At 37.1% G+C, this 21,440-nt stretch overlaps 1 protein-coding gene across 1 annotated transcript in view; it reads right to left on the bottom strand.

Annotated features, from left to right (window-relative positions):
* Sntg1 (syntrophin gamma 1) overlaps window positions 1–21,440 on the bottom strand; it is a 507,378-nt gene that overhangs the window by 179,781 nt on the left and 306,157 nt on the right. The window contains exon 11 of the mRNA XM_059255595.1: window positions 13,354–13,483. Within this exon, the coding sequence (XP_059111578.1) occupies window positions 13,354–13,483 (130 nt within the window). The remainder of the gene's footprint in view (window positions 1–13,353; window positions 13,484–21,440) is intronic.

Here is a 21,440-nt window from a genome sequence, read left to right as displayed (position 1 = left end):
AAGGAACTATTGGGTGCTGGTATAAGGAGAATTAGTTTCTCCTACATAGCAATCAGTCTTGAAATCCTACACACACAGACAACAAATGGACTCAGCATCTTCTAATTATACATGTGTTTATATATCTGAGTATGTGTGTCTGTGTAACAAACTATATCAGAGAAAAAGAGGCTAACAACTGGAGAGTGGAGGCCACAGGTGGGGCTTGAGGGAGGATAACTGAGAGGAGATAGAGGGAGGAAAAGGAAGGGGGACTGATGTTATTCAATTTCAATTAAAAATATTAAAAAAAATAACTCTCAGTCTTAGGTGAGGAAAATAACCTGAACTTTTTTGAACTACAATGTAGCACACTAAATAAAAGAAGAATGGTAACTTTTGCATGATAACTTGGGAATGAGCACATTTACTCCATACTCGTATGTCCTTAGCTTTACTAATCCCATTTTAGAACAAAGGATATGTGAAATGCATACAGGCAAGTAACTGACAAATCTAAAAGATCTTTTGTAAAGGAAGGTGGAACTTTCTTACCTTACACCCAATTATACCTAGTGGTCACTTTCCAAATTACCATACAGAGGCTTATATTAAGTATAAATGTTTGGCTAATGGCTCAGATTTATTACTAGCTAGCTCTTACATCTAAATTAACCTCTTTCTATTAATGTATGCATTGCCATGTAGCCTGTGGTTTACTGGTTCCCTGGCACCTTGCTCCTTCGGTGGCTGACTGACATCTGCCCCAACTCTGCCCTACTTCATCTCCATTTTCAGTTTGATTGTACTGGCTAACCTTTTTCTACTGCATCATTGGCCAAACTGCTTTATTATCAACACATATTTACATCATACAGAATCTCATATCAATCTTTCTCATAAGTTCCATGTGATCTTTTGTCTTTCTAATCAGCATATATTGTAAGTTTCTCTTCAGTGCTATGCCTGTCATCATATAAATTCATATTAGGGTCACTTTCTCTATATGCTATTGAGTGGGGAATTCTATTCTTGCCATTGTGACCACAGTGTGACTCATGTTTAAGTGGAGCCCCAGGTATTAGGAGATTGCTGGGAACAGTGTATAGTGGGAGGCCCCTGTGCTGTGCTTATCATTTTGAGACTGATGAGCTATATGCAATTAGACTGACCAGAAAGAGAGGCAAAGAGTTGTTAGGCCTGATCAAGTGTCCAATCTTCCATAGACTGTCAATTTCCAGTATAAAAACTTACTTAAAAACAGCAAAACTTTAACTTCTGGTGTTGGCTTACATGAGATATGTTAGTCTAATTTATTAAAGCACCTGCTGACAAAGTTGCAAAAATAAAGAATAAAAACATGACTGCCATTCTTTGCATACAATGTACCACCTAACTCACTCTTGCTTTTGTTCTCACCTGAGTGACTACCAGCAGTTACTTGATTTCACTCGACATAAGCCAGTTTTTTAGCTGACACCTACATGTCTGACACTCACAAAAAATAACACATTAGCTATAAGGTATATCTAAAGATACAATGTGTTCATGACTACAAAAAGGAAGAATTTAAGTGATATCAATGCCTGTCAGAACCTCATTCTGTAGCCTCTGATCATAGCCCTCCGTTCATCTTCAAGGAAACCTGCTTTCTGGGAGGCTTTATTCTGCCAAAACTTTAAATTCACCTACAAGGCTGTTGCTTCAACAAAAGGCCATCTATTTACCTTTATTTTATTTTTATTTTTTTTATTTTTTTGGTTTTTCGAGACAGGGTTTCTCTGTGTAGCTTTGCGCCTTTCCTGGAACTCACTTGGTAGTCCAGGCTGGCCTCGAACTCACAGAGATCCGCCTGGCTCTGCCTCCCAAGTGCTGGGATTAAAGGCGTGCGCCACCACTGCCCGGCTCTATTTACCTTTATATTAGCTCTCCCCAACCAATATCTTTATGGAGAATAATGTTTTATTTTTCCAGCCTGTATTTGTGATTCCTAAAGGAATCTGCCCATCCATCTAAAGGCTTATATTATCCATGGCTTACCTTAGCAATGACTTTTTTCTGTATTAAAGAAGATGGTAGTTATTGAATCATTTTTCAATCACTATTCAGAAACATTATTCAATTTATTTATTCCACCATAGGTGCTAGCATGGAATGGATACTAGCTCCTTTCCTAAACCTCCACGGATTACCATGGAATTGTATTCTGAAGAATGTAATGTGAGTTTCTGGTAAATATTACTTTCCCTTAAAGAAGTGAAGGCAGATAAGTTCAGCTGTATTCATCCATTTTCCTTGTGCCCTGAACACTGAGGTGTTGCTTTAACTTATTGCAGTCCAGCTATGGCATGACCACAAGAGAGCAAAGATGAGATAATAACATGTACTATAAGGTACAATCTCAAAAGTATACTATAAAATTTATATAGTTTAAAGTATACGATATAAATCTATACTATATATACAAACAACACTAAAGATAGTGGAAGTAAATAGCACATGTCAATGCAAGACAAGTTCTTGAAGGCATTCCAGAAACACTGAGACAGTCAGCAGCCACTGTAATCTAGAATCTTTGTCAGGAAGAAAGACAAAAAGGTCTTCTCAGTCAATACATAAGATTTTACTCATTTTAAATACAAATCATATTGTTTATTCATTGTATATATATGTTTTTAAGTTTACATATATATGTGTACAACCATATTTCATATAGTAAAGACAATATAAGTGACTAGTTTTTTTTATAGAATTATAGTGTTTTTCTAAAATATGACATGTTCCTAATGTTTTATATTCTATTAATAACAATAACTTTCCTCAATTCATTGGTTTGAATGAATTATTAATAGCCTTAGAGTACCCCAAATCCACCAGTGTTGCATTAAGGAAAATAAGTTGTAAGTACTTTTCCTTGGAGTAATTTTTCCTAGGGCAGCCCCATCTTTAAATTCTATACTTATTTCTTCCTACATCTGCCATTGCCTCTCCTTCTCTCCTCTCTATAATCTGTGTTGTGAGTCTGGGTGCTCCATGGATGATGTCTGTTTCTGAACCTAATAAAAGTGTTTCACTCTGTATGTACAGAAAGCATTACAGGGTGAAGGAATCTTCTTTACAGAAATCTCTCTCTAATAGAGTTTTACAAGGGATTAAGTTACTAATTCCAACTGACCCAGATAACAAACAAGAAAATGTTAACAAGTAATAGACAACTGTTGTTTCTATCATTTATGTTTATGATGCATATTTACTACATAAAGTTGCTTTTCAACCTATTTGTCACTTTCAGCAAATGACTATATTATCATGCATACATACACTTATTGCTGTCTGTGTTGGAGCATGGAAGAGCACATTACTTAATACTACCTCTTAGACTATAAAAGCTGATTGAATGGGAAGTGTAAGACAATTAAGTTTGATTACTACATTGTTCTCCTAAAGGCAGTTTAAACAAACAGGCTGAGTACACAGTGGGATAGCAGTCATAGTCTTAGGTAACCTAAAGGTGTGTTATTAACTCTAGCTGTGAGGTACAGCAAAATTTCCAGTCTCTTAGAATGCAAGCAATACTTTCATAATGCACTACCACACTCAAAACCCAGAAATTAGTGACTTGCTATTAATAACTTCAAAGATTTGGGTGGAATCCAGACCTGCTAGGTTCTTGCTCATAAGATTCTAGTTCAATCAAATTTGTCTAACTTTGAATACTAAAACCTTTAAAATTTATGCTACTCTTCCTGAATTACGTTGTTTTATTAAACAAGGATACCAAGTAAATAAAGATTATGACTACTATTATCTCATGAAGAAATATTTAATGCCATAAATCTAGTAAGAATATGTAATTTAAATAATGATGCATCTTTAAGAAAAGTATTTTTTGAAGCACTCACTTGTAATCATGTAAACACATTTACCTCAGCCAATATCAGTCAAAGTATCTGTATTTACTGATATTTATTTTTGTATTTGTCCCTTCTGCTTAGATACATATTCTTACTGATCTTGCTCCATTCTTGCTCACTGATCATCTGTCATCCACACTCAAAGTTCAATTATCATCGGATCTTTTGTAACATCCTGAAGTACCTACACACAGCCTCTCATAATGCTTAACTCCATGAAACAGAAATTGCAACCACATTTATGTACTTATTTGATTCACATCTCTCTTCTTCAGTTGACTTCTTACACTACAAGGGAAGATTTTTGCTCAATATTGTATCCTAGTTAATACTCATCAAATTCATGTAGTAGGTCCCTAGATAAAGCATGAATGCATATATAGGTTTAAAAAAGTCAGAAAGCCAACAATGATGTCAAATTATATTAATACATTAATTAATGCACATATATACTTAAATGAAATTTTATCTTAGACATTATTATTTTTATAGAAAAAATACACACATGACCGAAAGAGTTCCCACATACCCCACAAATAGTTTTCTTTATTTCTAGAACACCATGTATTTGTTTACTATAGACTAGTGAGCACAGTTGTGAAACAATGGTAATGTACTACGGTTGACTAAAATTCATATAGTATTTTCATTATGTGAATTATCCAAATACTTGTTTGTTTTGAGGAACGCTTACAGAGAACATATATTACCATTTCTCTTCCAATTCTAGTTATTTAGCAATATTCTCAAAATGATTTGTTTGTGAAGATTTTAAGTCCCTGTGAGCCATGGATCTAGTAATTCCAGAATGCCCATCAGTTAAGATCTGTGTGATGCTTTCTCATGCAAAAACATGGATTACAGATTTTAATAGACATCCATGTAGTCAAGGTGTCACTTTTATCAGATCTCAAATGAACATGATTTCACCTTTACCTGCTGCTATCTTTGCTCACTTTCTTGACTGTTGTCGCTGAAATTTCACTACTAGACACTACTACAGTTTCTTCTTTCCAACCTAGACTTTGAGAAAGGTTTCAATATATAGTAGGAAACTAAATAATGAAAGAAATATATTTTTATTATCTGTGAAGGTTTATTAGATATGCTAATAAATATATTCCAATTTGTTGTCGTGTAATATTCTCCTCAAGATGCCATATGTAAACAAATCACTGACCTTTTTATTTTTTATTTTTTGAGACAGGGTCTCTCTGTGTATCCTTGGCTGTCCTGGACCTCACTTTGTAGACATTTAAAAGCCATATCTTGTGAACTATGGTAGTTGTCACATACATTAAGTACCATATCTGAATATTATTATATCCTAGTAAGGAAAGCAAGGACAACTTTATTTCTGTCTTAAAAGCTGGACTTCAGGTGAAGTGTTTAGTGGTCAGCTTGTCTTATTGAGTGTCACATCTTGTGTAACCATTGGTAGAACCAAGGTTTTCTTTTCAAACATTAATTTAAATATAAGATACATAGTTTAGCTTTTTATCAAGATTTATTTAGGGTCACGTTTTCATAATAATGAATAGTAGTGAATAAACTTTAAAGTTTAACTATGTCTTTGGGAGTTTTTGCTATTTAATGTTATAAGGGTGTCACAGACTCAGAAAATATGTTAGAACGTGTGTGAGTCTCAAAAGGTCTCACACCTACTGAAGAGCTACAGGCAATTCAAAACTGCATACAGAGAAAGAATCAGTATTCTCTCCCTGATAGGTTATCCAATCTCAAGTGTTGAACCTTAATGCATTTAATGATAAATGGATTCAACAAGGTGTATTTATAAATTTATGTGTATATACGGAAAATAATAATTACCAAGTGGCACCTCATTGAGAAGTATGGGGGTGGACTTCAGAGGAGTAGAAAAGAGGAGGGAGAAATAAAAATGCAGGAATCATATATGAAATTCTCAATAAATAAAGAAAAGAAAATTATAAAATATTTTAGTTGATGGGAATAAGAAAACTTAAGTATATGACTCATACTCATATTCTGAAGAGCTTCTATGTTTAAAGACAGTGAGAAGGACAAAAAATGTACAGAATGGCCTGTCAATAGTGGTAGGGAGCAGTTGGTGATGGTTTATGGGAAGGAATGAGATAACAACATGTAGTATTTTCCTCTACATATCTGAGTAACTGTCAATTCAGAGAAAAAGTTCCCAAGGAAGAATGAATATAAATAGATAAAACTACAAGACTAAGATTTCTATTGAGTATGCAGAAGTATTGACTAATGTTTATGCTGCTTATGACATTTCATTCTTTTTTTATGGCTGAGTACAACTCCACTATGAATAAATTGTCTTTATCCCTTCATATGCTGTTGGGTAAATTTTACTTGGAATTAGGCTGGTTCCATATACTAGCTACTGTGAATACTGCAGCAATTAATATGGTGTACAAGTTTTTCTGTAGTATGCAGACACATATTCTTATTTTGTATACAGGTATATTCTGAGGGGTAAAATATACCCAAGTCATGGGGTAATTATATTTTTTACTTTTCTGAGAAACTAAACTCTAAGATTTTCATTCATTTTGATTTCAATAGTGACAATACCAGTTTGTGACTTACTCATCAGTGATTAAAAACTATTCTTTCAGGGGCTGGACAGATGGCTCAGTGGTTAAGAGCACAGACTGCTCTTCCAGAGGTCCTGAGTTCAATTCCCAGCAACCACATGGTGGCTCACAACCATCTGTAATGAGATCTGGTGCCCTCTTCTGGCCTGCAGGGACACATGCATACTGTATACATAATAAATAATAATATATAAATACATAATAAATAAATACATAATACATAATAAATACATAATAAATAAATACATAAAACAAATAAATACATAATAAATAAATAAATCTTTAAAAAACTACTCTTACTCTGCATTTTCATCAGCTTTTGTTCCCATTTCCTTCCTTCCTTCCTTCCTTCCTTCCTTCCTTCCTTCCTTCCTTCCTCCCATCTCCCTTCCTTCTTTCCTTCCTCCCTCCCTCCCTCTCTCTCTCTCTCTCTCTCTCTCTCTCTCTCTCTCTCTCTCTCTCTCTGTCTCTCTTTTGTTGGGGTTCTTTTCCACATCCCACTGCCATCTTCAGTGTTTCCCTAGAGCCTGAGAAGTCTTTCTTCTCCTGAGCTATCCCCAGGTACTTCTTTCTGTTTTTAAGACTGTCATGAGTAAATCTATTTTTGATGATTTCTTTCTTGGCAAATCCATTATAGGTATAAGGAAAATTCCTGAGATTTGAGTACTGACATTGTCTCCCACTACTTTCTTGAATGTTTTATGATTATGGTAGATTAAATGTAACTGGCCCCCAGAGTCTCAAAGGGAGTGTGGCTTTGTTGGAGTAGTTATGGCCTTGTTAGAGAAAATGTGTCACTGTTGGGGCAGGCTTTTAGGTTTCCTATGGTCAGTATACTTCCCAGTGTCTTAGTTGACTTCCTGTTGTGTGCAAGATGTAGGATTCTCAGCTACTGCAGCACCATATCTGCCTAGATTCCATCATGCTCTCTGCCATGATAATGGACTGAACCTCGGACACTCTAAGCAACCCACCCAATTAAATGTTTTCTTTATAAGAGTTGCCTTGGGCATGGTGTCTCTTCACAGCAATAAAACCCATAAGATAATGATATCTAAAGATTTTCTGGTAGGGTCTATTGAATGCAGGATTACCCTGTGAATGAATTTGACTTAATCCTTTCTGATAGGTAGTCTTTATCTTTCTTTCTCCAATTTTTACTGTTCAATATATAACTTCAAGCACTATACTGAAATAGAGTGTAGTGACACCCTTCACTCATACTTCATTTTAGAGGCTATGCTCGGATTTCAATATTTACTATCATTTCAGATGTAGGTTTATTGTATACATATTTTTTATTGTTGAGGCATGAAGTTTCCATTTTTAGTGTCTTAAGGATTTCATTATGAAGGAGTGTTAAACTCTGAAAAAGGATTTACCACATTTACTGAGATAACAAGTGATTTTTTTCTTCTTTTTATACATAATTTTTATTTTTGAAATTAAAATGCAATTATATAATAGTCTCCCCCCAAATCCTTTATAAATACCTTCTTGTTCTCTCTAAATTCATGGTATCTATTTCTTTTTATTGTTGTTGTTTTTCTTTTTTCCCTTTTTAAGTCTATTAATATATTATATCATATTAATTTATCTGTATATGCTAAAACATGTTTGTATCCATGAAATCAGACTGTCTTGATCAGAACTTGTGATTTTAATATGCTGATCTGGATTCTTAGTATTTCAATGAAAATTTCAGTGTCACTGATTAATAAGGAAAGATATTAGAATATTTATTTTGGTTTCTTCTTTTTTTTCTTTTTTTCTACATCTGATTGAAATCATTGTGATAATGACTTCATGAAATAAGTTTGACTTTGTTCTTTTCCTTTTTTTATATCATTTAAAAACAATTTGAGGGTTGTAATTTAGCAGTTAACCTCTCTGGTCATAGGCTGTTCTTTGTTTCTGGTTATGTCCTTGTGTAAGTTATCTATATACTCTTGATTTAATAATATGCAGTCTTCTGTCTCTATTGATTGCATTTATTTCTTCATATTATTCTAGGTCTATAGAATATGTTTTCAAAGCATTTCCTTTTGACTCCCTGGAATGTGTTAGAGTCTGTTGTAACACCTTCTTTCTAATCTCTAATTTTTGATATGTTTATTCTCTTCCTTTTCATTACTTTGGTTTATAAATCTTGATCATTTCTCAAAGTAACAATTCTCCATTTCATCAATTCTACCATTTTTTCATCCATTTCATTAGTTTCTGCTCAGATCTTTTTTGTTTGTTTCTTGCCATCTACTACTTTATGTTTTACTTGTATGTATTTCTTGAGACACATCAGTAAGTTTTTTATTTTAGATCTCCCAATTTTTTAATGAAATACACGTATATAAACTTTGTGTATAAAAAAAGCTTTATTGATGAGTTTTTAAAACTTGAATTGCTCTTTTCATCACTAACTCGCTGATTATCCCAGAAGGCATTTTTCAGCCTCTAAGAACTTCCACAGACTTTATGACTTCCTTTTCCATTGATTTCTGCCTTATCCCACTAGGATATGATAAGATATAAGAAACGTTGTCATTGTTATGAAGCTATTAAGATTTGCTTTGTGGTTTTTAATGTAATCTGTTTTAGGCAAACTTTCACATACTTTGGAGTAAGGTACATTCCTTGACTACTGAATAATATTCTTTAGGTTTATATTAATTGCATTTGATACATGGCATAATTCAATTTGAAGTGTCTCTGTGGAATTTTAGTTTGGATGACCTATCTACAGATGACAGTGGTGTACTGAGACCCCCCCCATAGCTTTATCAGAACTATATGTCATTCTATGGACATTAAACTTTGTTGCTAAGAAAATGGAAACTCCAATGCCAAAACATACAGATATTAAATTACTATATCTTCTTGGTAAATGTATTTCTTGTATTAATATACAATAGTCTTATCTTCTGACTAGTGTTGATCTGTAGTCTATTTTTATCAGATATAGTCATTATATGCACATGTATTTTATATCATTTGAGGTATGATTTAAAAGTTATAATTTATCATATATTTTAATATTTTAAAAAAATTATTTAAATGTTTAATAATATTTTGTGTGAAAGTTTTACATATTAATTACCATTTTTTGCATCTTCTAGAGAAATGTAATAATTTATATATTTTACTAGCAGCCACATTCCCTCAGCATACTGGCAAAAATTAGTTATATAATAACAACAAAAGAACAGTTCTAAATATTTATACAAAGTTTTATTTCTGGAAGCTTCTTCCAATAAGAAAAAGTAAGAGAGCTAGAATTAACATCTAACTGTCCTGACTGGATTTCTGTGAAGCAATGTGACTTTCTCCTTGTGTAGTTCTATAATTCAACTCTGATGTAGTGCTATACACATCAGCATACCCTATAATCACAAAAATTTCTTAGTGATAGCTGATTATAAAATCAAAAGAACATGAAATTAAAATATATAAATACAGGACAGAAATAATGTGTTATTTTTACATTATAGTAGCAGCAGAGCAGGCATGGGAGTCTCCCAACAGTTCAAAAAATATCTCCCAGTAAGCTTCACTTTGACACAGCTAAGAACCACCTAAGAAAGAAATTGCAACTGAAAAGTTTCCTAGATCAGACAAGCCTGTTGTCATATTTGTTCAGGATTATCTTGAGTGTAAATTGATGTAGGAACACTTAGCCCACCATGGGAAGCACAATTCCTTGGACAGGTGATCTGGGGTGGCTTTATAAGAAAGGTAGCTAAACAGGAGCCTGATAGAACTAAAAATCAGCAAGTTTTTTCTATAGACTCTGGGTAAAGCTCCTGCTTGACTTTCTGCTCTGACTTTCCTCATTGATAGTTAAATCAAATAAATTCTCAAGTTTCTTGTAGTCAAAGTGTTTAATCACAGCTACAGAAGAGAAACTAACATCAAGAGTACAGCGGTGGTGTCTGTTTTCTACATGTCATGGTGAGCACTTGTCACAGTGGAAATTGTGCCATTAAGCTGGCATCTGTTCCTTTGGGCTCCTTGATAACAATAGCTTCTGCACTTTTACTTTCTTTCTATCTCAGTACTAGGTTTTCAAGAGCTGTCAGGTGGTTTGTGTCCTTCTAACACTATTTCTTGCAAGAATCAGATTTTCTAAGATCATTCTTAGGTTATAAGACTGACAATTTGGATGTAGTTGTGAGGAAAAAATTTGAAGCTTATCCTTCTGCTCTTTTAAAAGTGTATTTCTCACACATACAGAACCATGGTTCATGAGTAATGCATTCTCACCATTGTTGCCATGAAACATAAAGTCACATTCTCATAAGTCATTGACATAAAACACAACAGTGGTATTATTACAATCCTCAATATCTCAGCTTTGTCAGGACTGGTTAATAGGAAAGTAGACCATCACTATTGCTCAAGCCAAATAAATTGGTCATGTTGTACTCCATTTAGGCAGAACTACATCTTCCTCTGTCTGTATTAGCACCAGAGTAGAACTCAATTTCATGCATAATCTTACACCCAGGATATTTAAAAAGTAGTACAAGTAAAATGCTGTTGGGTAGAAGAGTCTGTCTTGTCTTATTTTTTTAAAAATATATATATATATATATATTTATTAAGATCTTTCTGGTGTCCAAATCAAAATGTGTGCTGTTACTCTAGGTAACATGGGCATTTGCTTTAAGAAAGAGTTGTGACTTCTTCAAAGGGTAAGAGTTGCTATTGTGTCTAATTGCTGAATTCAAACTTCTGAGTATCACTGAGGATATCACAAATATCCCAGTATGTTATGAAACAACAGTGGGTATAGAAAGGAACAGAGGCAAAGGAATGAATGACCCCAAGTATGTTTTATTTTTCAAGAGTGAAATGATCAATAATACTATCACATTTAGCAAAGTTATACTAACGTGTATGTGTGTCTGTGTCCATGCTTATGTGCTCATTTACAAGTATGCATGCATGTTTATAGATGCTAGAGAGCAATCTCAATGTTACTTGGCCATGGACTTCATGATGACCATTGCTGTTTGGCTAATTTCCAACATTTCAACATTGCAAGCCACACTTCTCCAGCACATTTAATTTTCATTTTTAATGATTCTCAGTATGTATTATGAGAGTTCCCTTATGTTTTTGCTTTGGGAATTTTGTGTGGGCTTTGTATGAAAATGTATAAATCAATAGCCTCTTTAAACAACATAATTCTTTGGAAAATAATTCCTGCCACTGTAGAGCCAGAAAATCGTTGTGCTCTCCTAATTACTCCAAGAACAGGAAAGTTAGACCTGATCCCAAGGATAAAACACCTACAATCCAGATCCAGAACCTGAGTCCATTAAGGGCAAGAGTTCAGTTAATAGGTATAGAGAAATCAGAATGCTATGGTTACAATAGGAAAAGAATAGACTATCAGGATGTTCACTTAGGGGAGCACATGAGGGGAATGAACAGGTTCATATAGTAAGACTAAGACACAGGTTAGGGGACAGGTTAGCACAAATTATGCATCATGACCCTTGAAGAATGGAAATTACTCTTAAATTGTATTGGAGTGCCTGGTCCCCAGAAGTCTTTTGCCCAAGGTCAGGCATTTGGATAAGGGCCTTCATTTCTTCATTTCCTTAGGGGCTTGAGGAAAGTTCCTGCTTGCTTAAAAGGGAGACACTCCTATCTCACCAGTACAGGAATTTTGGCCCATCTATTAACATATGACTGCTGCCTTAAACTTGTCAAGGTCAATGCTAAATTCTTCAACCCCTGATTTCTAGCCACGCTCTAGCTCACATGCACCTTCTCATCCATTTAATCCTATGTGCAACTATAGAGTATAAAAAGGTGTATTCTTTTTTAAATAGACATTGGCAGCCATCCTGATTCCCCCTCAGATTGTGCTCATCTCTTTCCCTTTGCTGATTCCACACATCTTTGTAATCAGAACTCCCTTCAACCCAACCTGCTAAAGGTGATCTCCATCAGTTACTCATCAGTAACATCTTTCTTTCCAGAGTATCAACTTGTCTAAAGAGTGATAAATCGCCTAGGCTTCTTGGCCAGTAAATTCCAGTGAGTGTCAGTGATTTGACTGTTTCTGTCTCTCCAGTGCTTATTAAAAAGTTAGGGCACCATACTTCTTCACATGGGATTTGAGGATCAAGCCCAGGTCCTCTTGTTTGTCCAGAAAGAATTTTATAGATTAAGCTCTTTATTTCTCCCTAGTTTATGATTTTCAAAATTTGTTGGGCTACATTTCTGAAATTAATACCAAAAAAGGATAAATTATTTCCATGTAATGATAACAAAGACATGGTGACCACAAAAACATACAGGAATTGAGGAAGAAAGAATATTTGAAAGACAGGTTAGGAGAAAAGCACTTTCTAATGACAGAGACCTGGCTGTGCTGCACAAGTTCTTGCATCCCATATGGCATCCATTCATTAGCATTGTTCCTGCAGGGTTCCATGGGAAGCATTCAGTCTCCATGTTAACACCTTTCTCCTGAACCTCCTCATTCATACATTTTCAGCTGTAGTCCTGAAGTCACTGAAGACAAATCAATAACATTTCCTTGAAATTCAGTAGCCTATTTTCCTAGGATGCTCTTAAAACATACCACTTCCATGACAAGATCTGCTTAATGTTTGTTTAAAGCAGTTGCTTATGTCTTTGGACAAAGGAAAACTGAGCGTTTTCTCACACATGTCACTCATGTCTGGGTGCTAATGACGAGGTGATTTTTCTCTTGTGTTTCAGAAACTTTCAGAGGGCTCATTCTTGTAATGGCATTAAGCACATGAAGCAAAGTTAAATGCTACCAAATAAACCTATGAATGCTGAGAGACTTTGGCTATATAGTCATTTCTGGTATCAGTACTTACATTGTGCTTTGTGAGGTTTGAAATGTTAGCTGCTATTGCTTGGAGCCAATCCATGCAGTCGTCAGCAGAAAGGCATTGAATAATTCCACTGCAGACTCCATCCACAGCAACAACTTGGAAAGCATTTGGCCTACAGTTGCATCAGAACAGAAAAAAACCAAACAGCATGTTAGTTAGCTGGTTATAGCTCAGTCCAGTACTTGTAGAAGAGATCATCCTTCATACAATACGACAAACAGCTTCCATATCAAATCAAATTTGATTACCTTCTTTATCTTTATATCTATATCTGCTTTAAAATGAAGCAAGAAAAATGATCACAATATTATATAATTCCAAATAATTAGAAAGTGTTCTTAAATTAAGGTAAATGTGGGCAACCTTTGAAATATAAAAGAAAGCATGTGGTATTGAACAGCCGCAACTCAAGGGCATTTTTTCCCCATTGGCCAAATATGCCCAGTCTGTGATTCTTTCTCTGATCTTTTGATAAGTGCTATTACATTTTCTGCCTTACAGTGTAAAGACTGCAAACACAAACAAATAATAAATATTACATGGTAAACCTCATGTTAATTTTTGAATGTTGTTTAGATAAAGGTTTAATGGACATGAATACATGAAACTACAGCAGGAATGGGAACCACCAAAGGCCCTGGCCATGAAAATTAGTCTGTTGTATAATGTGGGGGCACTTTAGAAAACTTGTAAGTCTTATTTGAGTCTACCAGTAATGGAGTGATAGACAATTACTTCCACAGTTGAACAATCAAAATAGGATCACATAATCACATATTATCTCCAAATACACACATTTCCTGGCTCCATAAGTTTTACAACTGGGCATTTGAGGAAGTTATATATTACTCATTTACTGAAAAAAAGGAAAATCCAAGGAGCACACATATGGCTCAAGCTCATGTGTAGGCCTCTGTCCATTTATTTTCTTTCTAGACTAGTTCCAGTCTCTAAATGGAACACCAGAAGCCAGCTTTGCTATCCATGCACTCTGCATTAAAATTTTCAAATGTTTATAAAAACTAGTTCTCATACTTGATGTTTCATACTGAAGACAGAAAAGTGCTCAAACTTGCATTACTTATTATCATTTAAAACTAGATATTTGTTAGTAATAAAGCGATTTTAAACTTCTTATAATAAAAATATACTACATGAAAAAATATACTAAAAGCTCACCAGTACATTCAGCTTAATTTTGGTTGTGAGCCTAGCCTTTCATGGCTGAGCCATCTCCATAGACCTGACCTTTAATTCTAATGCTCAACAATAATAAGGCATCTACAATATTCAGACATAAGTCTGGAGAGATGGCTCAGCAATTAAAAACAGAGACTCATCTTTCAGAAAACCTAAATTCTATTCTCAAAACCCACATGGAGGCTCACAACTATCTGTACCCTACAGTCTTTGAGAGGTAGACATCCTCTTCTGACTTCCGAAGTAACCAAGTATGTTATACAGACATTCATGCAGGCTAAACACTCATATGCATGAGTAAATAGTTTTTAAATATCCATACAGTAGCACAACAATCTACAGAAAATGAGGACAAATTTGAGCACAGCAATGTATATTTTTTTCACTCTGTGATTGTTGTGACCATTTCTTCATAAGCTGTAATTGTGAGACCAAAATGAGCCATCTTAGAAATAAGACCAAAATGCTTTCACCCTAAAACTAAGGCCTAAGATTTCTCTTTTTAGGTACAGGCCATGAGTTACTGGAATAGGCCACGAGTTACTGAAACCAGTCAGTCCAGATTCCAGAAACCAGGAAGTGTAAAAGTACAGAGTCACAAGGTAGTCATGAGGTAATGACTGCCGGACTATGGAATGTCCTGTCCCTGGTTCCCTAGGTAACTGTTTGACCAAAGAATGTTCCAACCCTGGTTTCCAGGATAACTGACCATAAAAATGTCCCTACCTGAGGGCAGCCAATGAGAAATGATGGTGGGCAACCACCTCCTTAGAAGTAAGATTAAGCCATGATTTCTAGAAAGTCCCTAGAAGCGGGCCAGCCCGTACTAGCACCCCTAAATGATTTAAACTTGTGGTTTTTGCCTTTAAAAACTGAGCTTGCAGAGAGGTGGGCACTTCACCAAGCCTCCACTGCGTTGGATCTGTTGGACGAAGTCCCTGCCTAGGCTTGTATTGCTTTTGGATATCCAGAATTAAACCTTGCTTTTGCATTCTAGCATGCTCATCTTTCGTGGTCTCTCTGTGGGTTACAATCTGGGTACAACAGTAATAAGAGTACAACAGCTAGATATTTTTAGTTCATCCATTCTGAAATTTATGTAAGCTTATAAATTTTATAGTCCCTGATAGAATAAATCTGAGAGACTCATCTTTTATACATCAGACCTGAATATTAAAGCAAACATAGTTTTTATAATCTGTATAATGCATATAAGTAAGCATACATTTCTAATTGAAGTTAATTATTCTTCTTTTGATTCATAATTGATTGTATGCCATAAGTTTGCTTACTGTGTCCATGAGGGTTGGATAAGAGAAGTGAGATAATGATTTTTGTAAATTAGAAACAAAAATTTCAGAGGCTAAAATATACAAAATTATTGTGTCTTGATTACCCTCTGTATGAGCAGGGATCCAGAAACCTGAATATAGAACAGGCAGTGAAAATTGAGAAGAGCTCTGTGGACCTTCCTGACAATGAAAACCTGGCTAGGGTCCATGGTAAGTATTTGTCTGATTATCATGGATAGATATGCAGCTTGGATAGGCCTATTATTAGGGAAAGTAATGTGACTAGGGAAATCTAAGGTACACAGTTGAATTAGGACACTTGAATGGATGCAGTTCAATAACTCCATGATTAAAATTGATAATAAAAAACAAGAGAACCAAAATTCCTCTTTTTTTAACCTAAAGAGTGGAACAGCTATTGTGGGGAAGGCAAGAGAAAAAATAAATCTTACACAGAAATATGAACTCCAAAACCAAATATGAGGTGCTCAAAAACATGGCGTCTTTTGAGAAAGACTGGTTGCTGGGTCTGTTACAATAAGGCCTTATCTGTAAGAGCTTGCAAATCATTCCATACGTGTCTACCTCATCCCTAGGTCAGGAATAGCCATGCTAACACTTCAGTATCATGTCTTTACTTACAATCTTTGTGGTAACTACAAAGTGCAAAAAAAAGGATAGATAGATAGGCCAGATGGTGATGGTGGTGTCCGCTTTTAATCCCAGCACTTGGGAGGCAGAGGCAAGCAGATCTCTGTGAGTTCAAGGCCAGCCTGGGCTACAGAGTAAACTCCAGGAATGGCGCAAAGCTACACAGAGAAACCCTGTCTTGAAAACCCCCCAAAAAGATAGGTAGATAGATAGATAGATAGATAGATAGATAGATAGATAGATGATAGATGGATAGATAGTGTTAACATTTCATACAAATATCTAGCCAGCACACAGGGTCTTAGAGCTGTAGTCACTAAATCTATGCACATGCACTGTGTAGATGAGTAAACCTGTATATGCATGCTCTAGGACCCCCTTTAAAGGCAAGCTCTACTTGTGCCTCTCTCTCTTTTCGAACCACTCCTCTGAGAGTCAGACAAGCAGGCCTTTGCATCTCTCATTTCCAATCACTCACACTCTCTCCCTTCTCTTCTTCTCTCCTCAGCTCTTGACTCCTCTCTTATTAAACCCTTCATGTGAGCCCTGTCTCATGGTGTGTCTATCTGCTCTCATCTGCTGTTTTTAACTATGTTGGTGCTACAGGACACAGAAGCCCTCCTGGCACTTCCCCCTATTTGCCGGCAGTCTGAGGTGTGCCAGGGACCCTGGACACAGTTTATCTACAAACCCCTCCACACAACACCAGCTACTACAATTGGTGAGTCTCTCCTCTCCCAGTAACTGTAAATACTTCTGTGGACCCATAGAAATGACCATTGGTCATTCAGTGCCCCACTGGTGTTCTTGGAAGAGGGAGGAAATCCCAGCCACTGCCTTCAGAATAATGGTCAGTCTCATTCACCAGCAATCACCTTTGGCCATTACTCATGATTGAGGCCTTGTTTCTCATCTATGGGACCTATGGTGTCCCTGGTATACATCAGACCTATGTGTCCCTCAGGCTTGGTACCTTTGCCCCTGCCCTTTATGTGATGACTCAATGGGCAGCTTGTACATTGTCGATTGGTCCTCAATTTCTGAGATGCTAGAAAGTATAAGCCATTGAATCTTGTTTTTTTTTGTTGTTGTTGTTTTGTTTTTGTTTTCTGCCTCACTCATGGGAAATAAGCCTACCAGTAATATAAGCCCAACATCTCCTCTGGGATGTCTTTTAGAAAACCTCAAACCTCTACATTTAATCCCCTATTTAAAGGCTTCTATACTGCTCTGCCTTTGCACCCAGAAATGGCCCAAATATCACTTAGATAACTGGTCAAAATGGCCAATTAATGGCAGTTTAGACCCTGATGGGACTTTCTAATTTCTGCCACTGGATGGGTAGATGGAAAGAGTTGCCTTATACTTAAGTTTTCTTTTATCTCAGCTCCAAAACTTCTCTCTGTGCTTCCTGTTCACCAGCTCACACCCTCCAAGCTATGCAATCTGAACTAGAAGAACCCTCTACTACTACTCTAGACCCTGATAACAAACCCCCACCATTTCAAACCCTGATAATGAACCCCACCATTTCAATACAACTATCCCTTCCTCCTCTTCAGTAATGGCCCGCTCCAGTCATTCAACCCTCACACCTATTTAACCCCTCTTGGTACCCATTCTCATGCAACTATGGCATACCACCTTACCCAAACCTACAGTTCTCTCATTTTGAGAGGTAGCTGGAGTGGATGGACTGGTTAAGGTATATGTCTCGTTCTCACTAGCAGAACTCTCTCAAATAGAAAAGAAACTAGGTTCTTATGTGCCTAACTCTACCTCTTTTATAAAAGAATTCCTGTACCTGGAGGTTTCTCTGGTCCTGCCCAACCCTGCAGTCAGGACAAATCTCTCCCACCCACATCTCACAACAACTTGGTCCCAAGTAAACACACAGAGGCTTATATTATTTACAAATTGTATGGCCTATGGGTTCTTGCTAGCTAGGTCTTATAACTTAGTTCAACCCATTTCTGTTAATCTATATGTTGCCACGGTAGTACCAGTCTGCTGGCATCTTGTTGCTCCTTCAGCAGTGGGCTGGCCTTTCTTCTCTTTCTCCTTTCTTCTCCTGTCTCTTCAGTTCAAATATCCTGCCTAACCTCATTCTGCCTCACCACTGACCAATCACCTTTATTTATCAACCAATCAGAGCAGCACATATTTATAGCATACAGAAAGACATCCCACAGCAAATTTCAATATATTACCTAATTTTATAGTCTCATCTTTCATTATATATATAATATATGTTTATATATATATAAAACAACCTACTTCCTGAGGAGTGCAGGCAAGTTTGGAAACATGCTGATGAAATTCATCAAACCAATGCAGCACATCTGCCTGGTGCCAAGGTGGTGTGGTCCTCAACCATGGCCCCTAATGGGATTATAATACCCTAGGGGCTGCTCTAGCTAGAGACCAGTTTGTTGCTGGAGAATTTCTCTCCAGCTCCCGCCACCAAGTCCCACCAGTCCCAGAGCCCACTTATAAAACAAACACACAGACTCTTACATTATTTAAACTGCTTGGCCATTAGCTCAGGCCTGTTATTGTCTAGCTCTTACTCTTATATTTAGCCCATTTCTATTAATCTTTACTTTGCCACATGGCTCATGGCTTACTGGTACCTTACATCTTCCTTGTCCTGATGGTGGCTGGCAGTGTCTCCCTCTCAGCCTTCCACTTCCCAGAATTCTTTTCCTTGTCCCGCCTATACTTCCTGCCTAGCCAATGGCCAATCAGTGATTTATTTACTGACCAATCAGCAACACACTTGACATACAGACCATCCCACAGCACTTCCCCTTTTCTTTTCTTAAAAAGGAAGGTTTTAACCTTTATACATCTCCAAAGTCAGCTTGGTATATTTGGGAATTTGGGCGTAGCTTCTCTCACTACTTCCTGCTGGAGGGGGGCGCTGTATCTTATGGGGACACAAAGAATATTTTAGGATTATGGAGTAGTCCATGAGGGTGTATCATCTGAGCCAGTTGCCTTGAAACCATTCTGGATGTTGGATCATCAGGGCCATGGTGTCATCAGAGACCTTTCAGGGGGTCTTGGCTGGTCAAACCTGATGTATCTGAATCTGGAACAAGTCCATAGCCTCTGGCTTTCTGTGGAAACAAAAGCAGAGCCTCCTTTCCAAAGCAACATATCTTTACATCCAAATTTTGAAGTCAAGGTACTTTTAAAACATACATTTTGGCATAACTCAACAGCTTTTGTAATCAAATGGTTTTCTTCAGTTACGAATATCAAAGAGAACATAATCCAGATTCTCTGTGTGGTAGCCATCTTTACGTGGCTTATTTTTTTATATTAGCTTGAGCCTATTGCTTTAAACTGCAGCCTTCTAAGCCTGAAACGGCGCTGGCGCTGTGGCTGCTGGTTCCGCCCACTTCAGCTTCCCAACATGGCGGCGGTCCGCTTTCCGCCAGCTCTGGGAGCCATAACTCTCAGAAATAGTGGGTCTACACTTTTACCAAAGTAGCGTGTAGCCCAGAAACTTCTTTTTTTTTTTTGTTTTGTACTAGCAAAGGCTAAATCCACCACATAGCTTAATGTGTTACTTGCAGAGGCCTCATTCCTACCATACTGCAGGTCGAGAGTGCACACTAGGAACCCGCCAGTAGCTCAAACCGGCAGCTGCCGCTCATTTGAGAGAAACAATTAGGAAGCTGTTTTTAGTTCCGTTTTAGAATCGTTTTTCTAAGTTTTTAGGTGGAAACTCTTGCCACCACGTTGGACGCCATTTGTTGCTGGAGAATTTCTCTCCAGCTCCCGCCACCAAGTCCCACCAGTCCCAGAGCCCACTTATAAAACAAACACACAGACTCTTACATTATTTAAACTGCTTGGCCATTAGCTCAGGCCTGTTATTGTCTAGCTCTTACTCTTATATTTAGCCCATTTCTATTAATCTTTACTTTGCCACATGGCTCATGGCTTACTGGTACCTTACATCTTCCTTGTCCTGATGGCGGCTGGCAGTGTCTCCCTCTCAGCCTTCCACTTCCCAGAATTCTTTTCCTTGTCCCGCCTATACTTCCTGCCTAGCCAATGGCCAATCAGTGATTTATTTACTGACCAATCAGCAACACACTTGACATACAGACCATCCCACAGCACCAGTTTATAATTTGCTTACTGGTGGGTCTCTGTAAGACTGCCCTTTAGCCAGTTGACAATGGGAAACAGCAGGGAATTGTTCAGGACAGACAGGAAAATCCATCTCAGTTTCTTGAAAAACTCACAAAGGTCCTATTACTGTATACTAATCTAGTCCCTGAAAAAACAGAGGGCAGACAACTCCTTATGACCTATTTCTTTTCCAAGAGCTTCCCCAACATTAGGGTCAAGCATAAACATCTGAAGAGAAGGCCATTAACCTCACAGGCAGAAGTCTTAGCACTGGCCTTTAAGGTATACCACGGGAGAGATGAGAAAACACATAAACAAAAATACAAAATGTTGGACTAGGCCATCCAGGTGGTCTTGGTGATTGCCTGGGCTCCCTTGCCCCATGGGGTTCAAGGACCATCAGGTCCTTGGAGGGTCATTGGTCAGTTGACTGTCCCTGCACACTTTGTGGCATGGGGATATCAAACACAGACCAGTCCTCCAGCCAATCTTCTAGGCCTGGCCATGGACTACTGAAGGGGCCTGGGTTTCCCTTGCTTGACACAGCCACTGTCATCTTTGACATGGAGCCTTGGGTAGTCACTAGGGTATCAGAGCAGCCCATCTCCTTTCTCTTAGACACTGGAGCCACATACTTGGTCCTGAGGGAGTTTTAGGGACCAACCTGCCTATTGGTGGGGTGGGATATAGCTGTAGCTGAAAGTTTTCTTGTGTTCCACTTGGCCTGTGTTCAGGATAAATCTCTCTCACTCACTGGTCCCCCAGCTACTCAGACCC

The sequence above is a fragment of the Peromyscus eremicus genome, chromosome 2 (assembly GCF_949786415.1).
Source record: "Peromyscus eremicus chromosome 2, PerEre_H2_v1, whole genome shotgun sequence".
NCBI classification, from domain to species: Eukaryota; Metazoa; Chordata; class Mammalia; order Rodentia; family Cricetidae; genus Peromyscus; species Peromyscus eremicus.
This window is presented reverse-complemented; position numbering and strand designations above follow the sequence as displayed.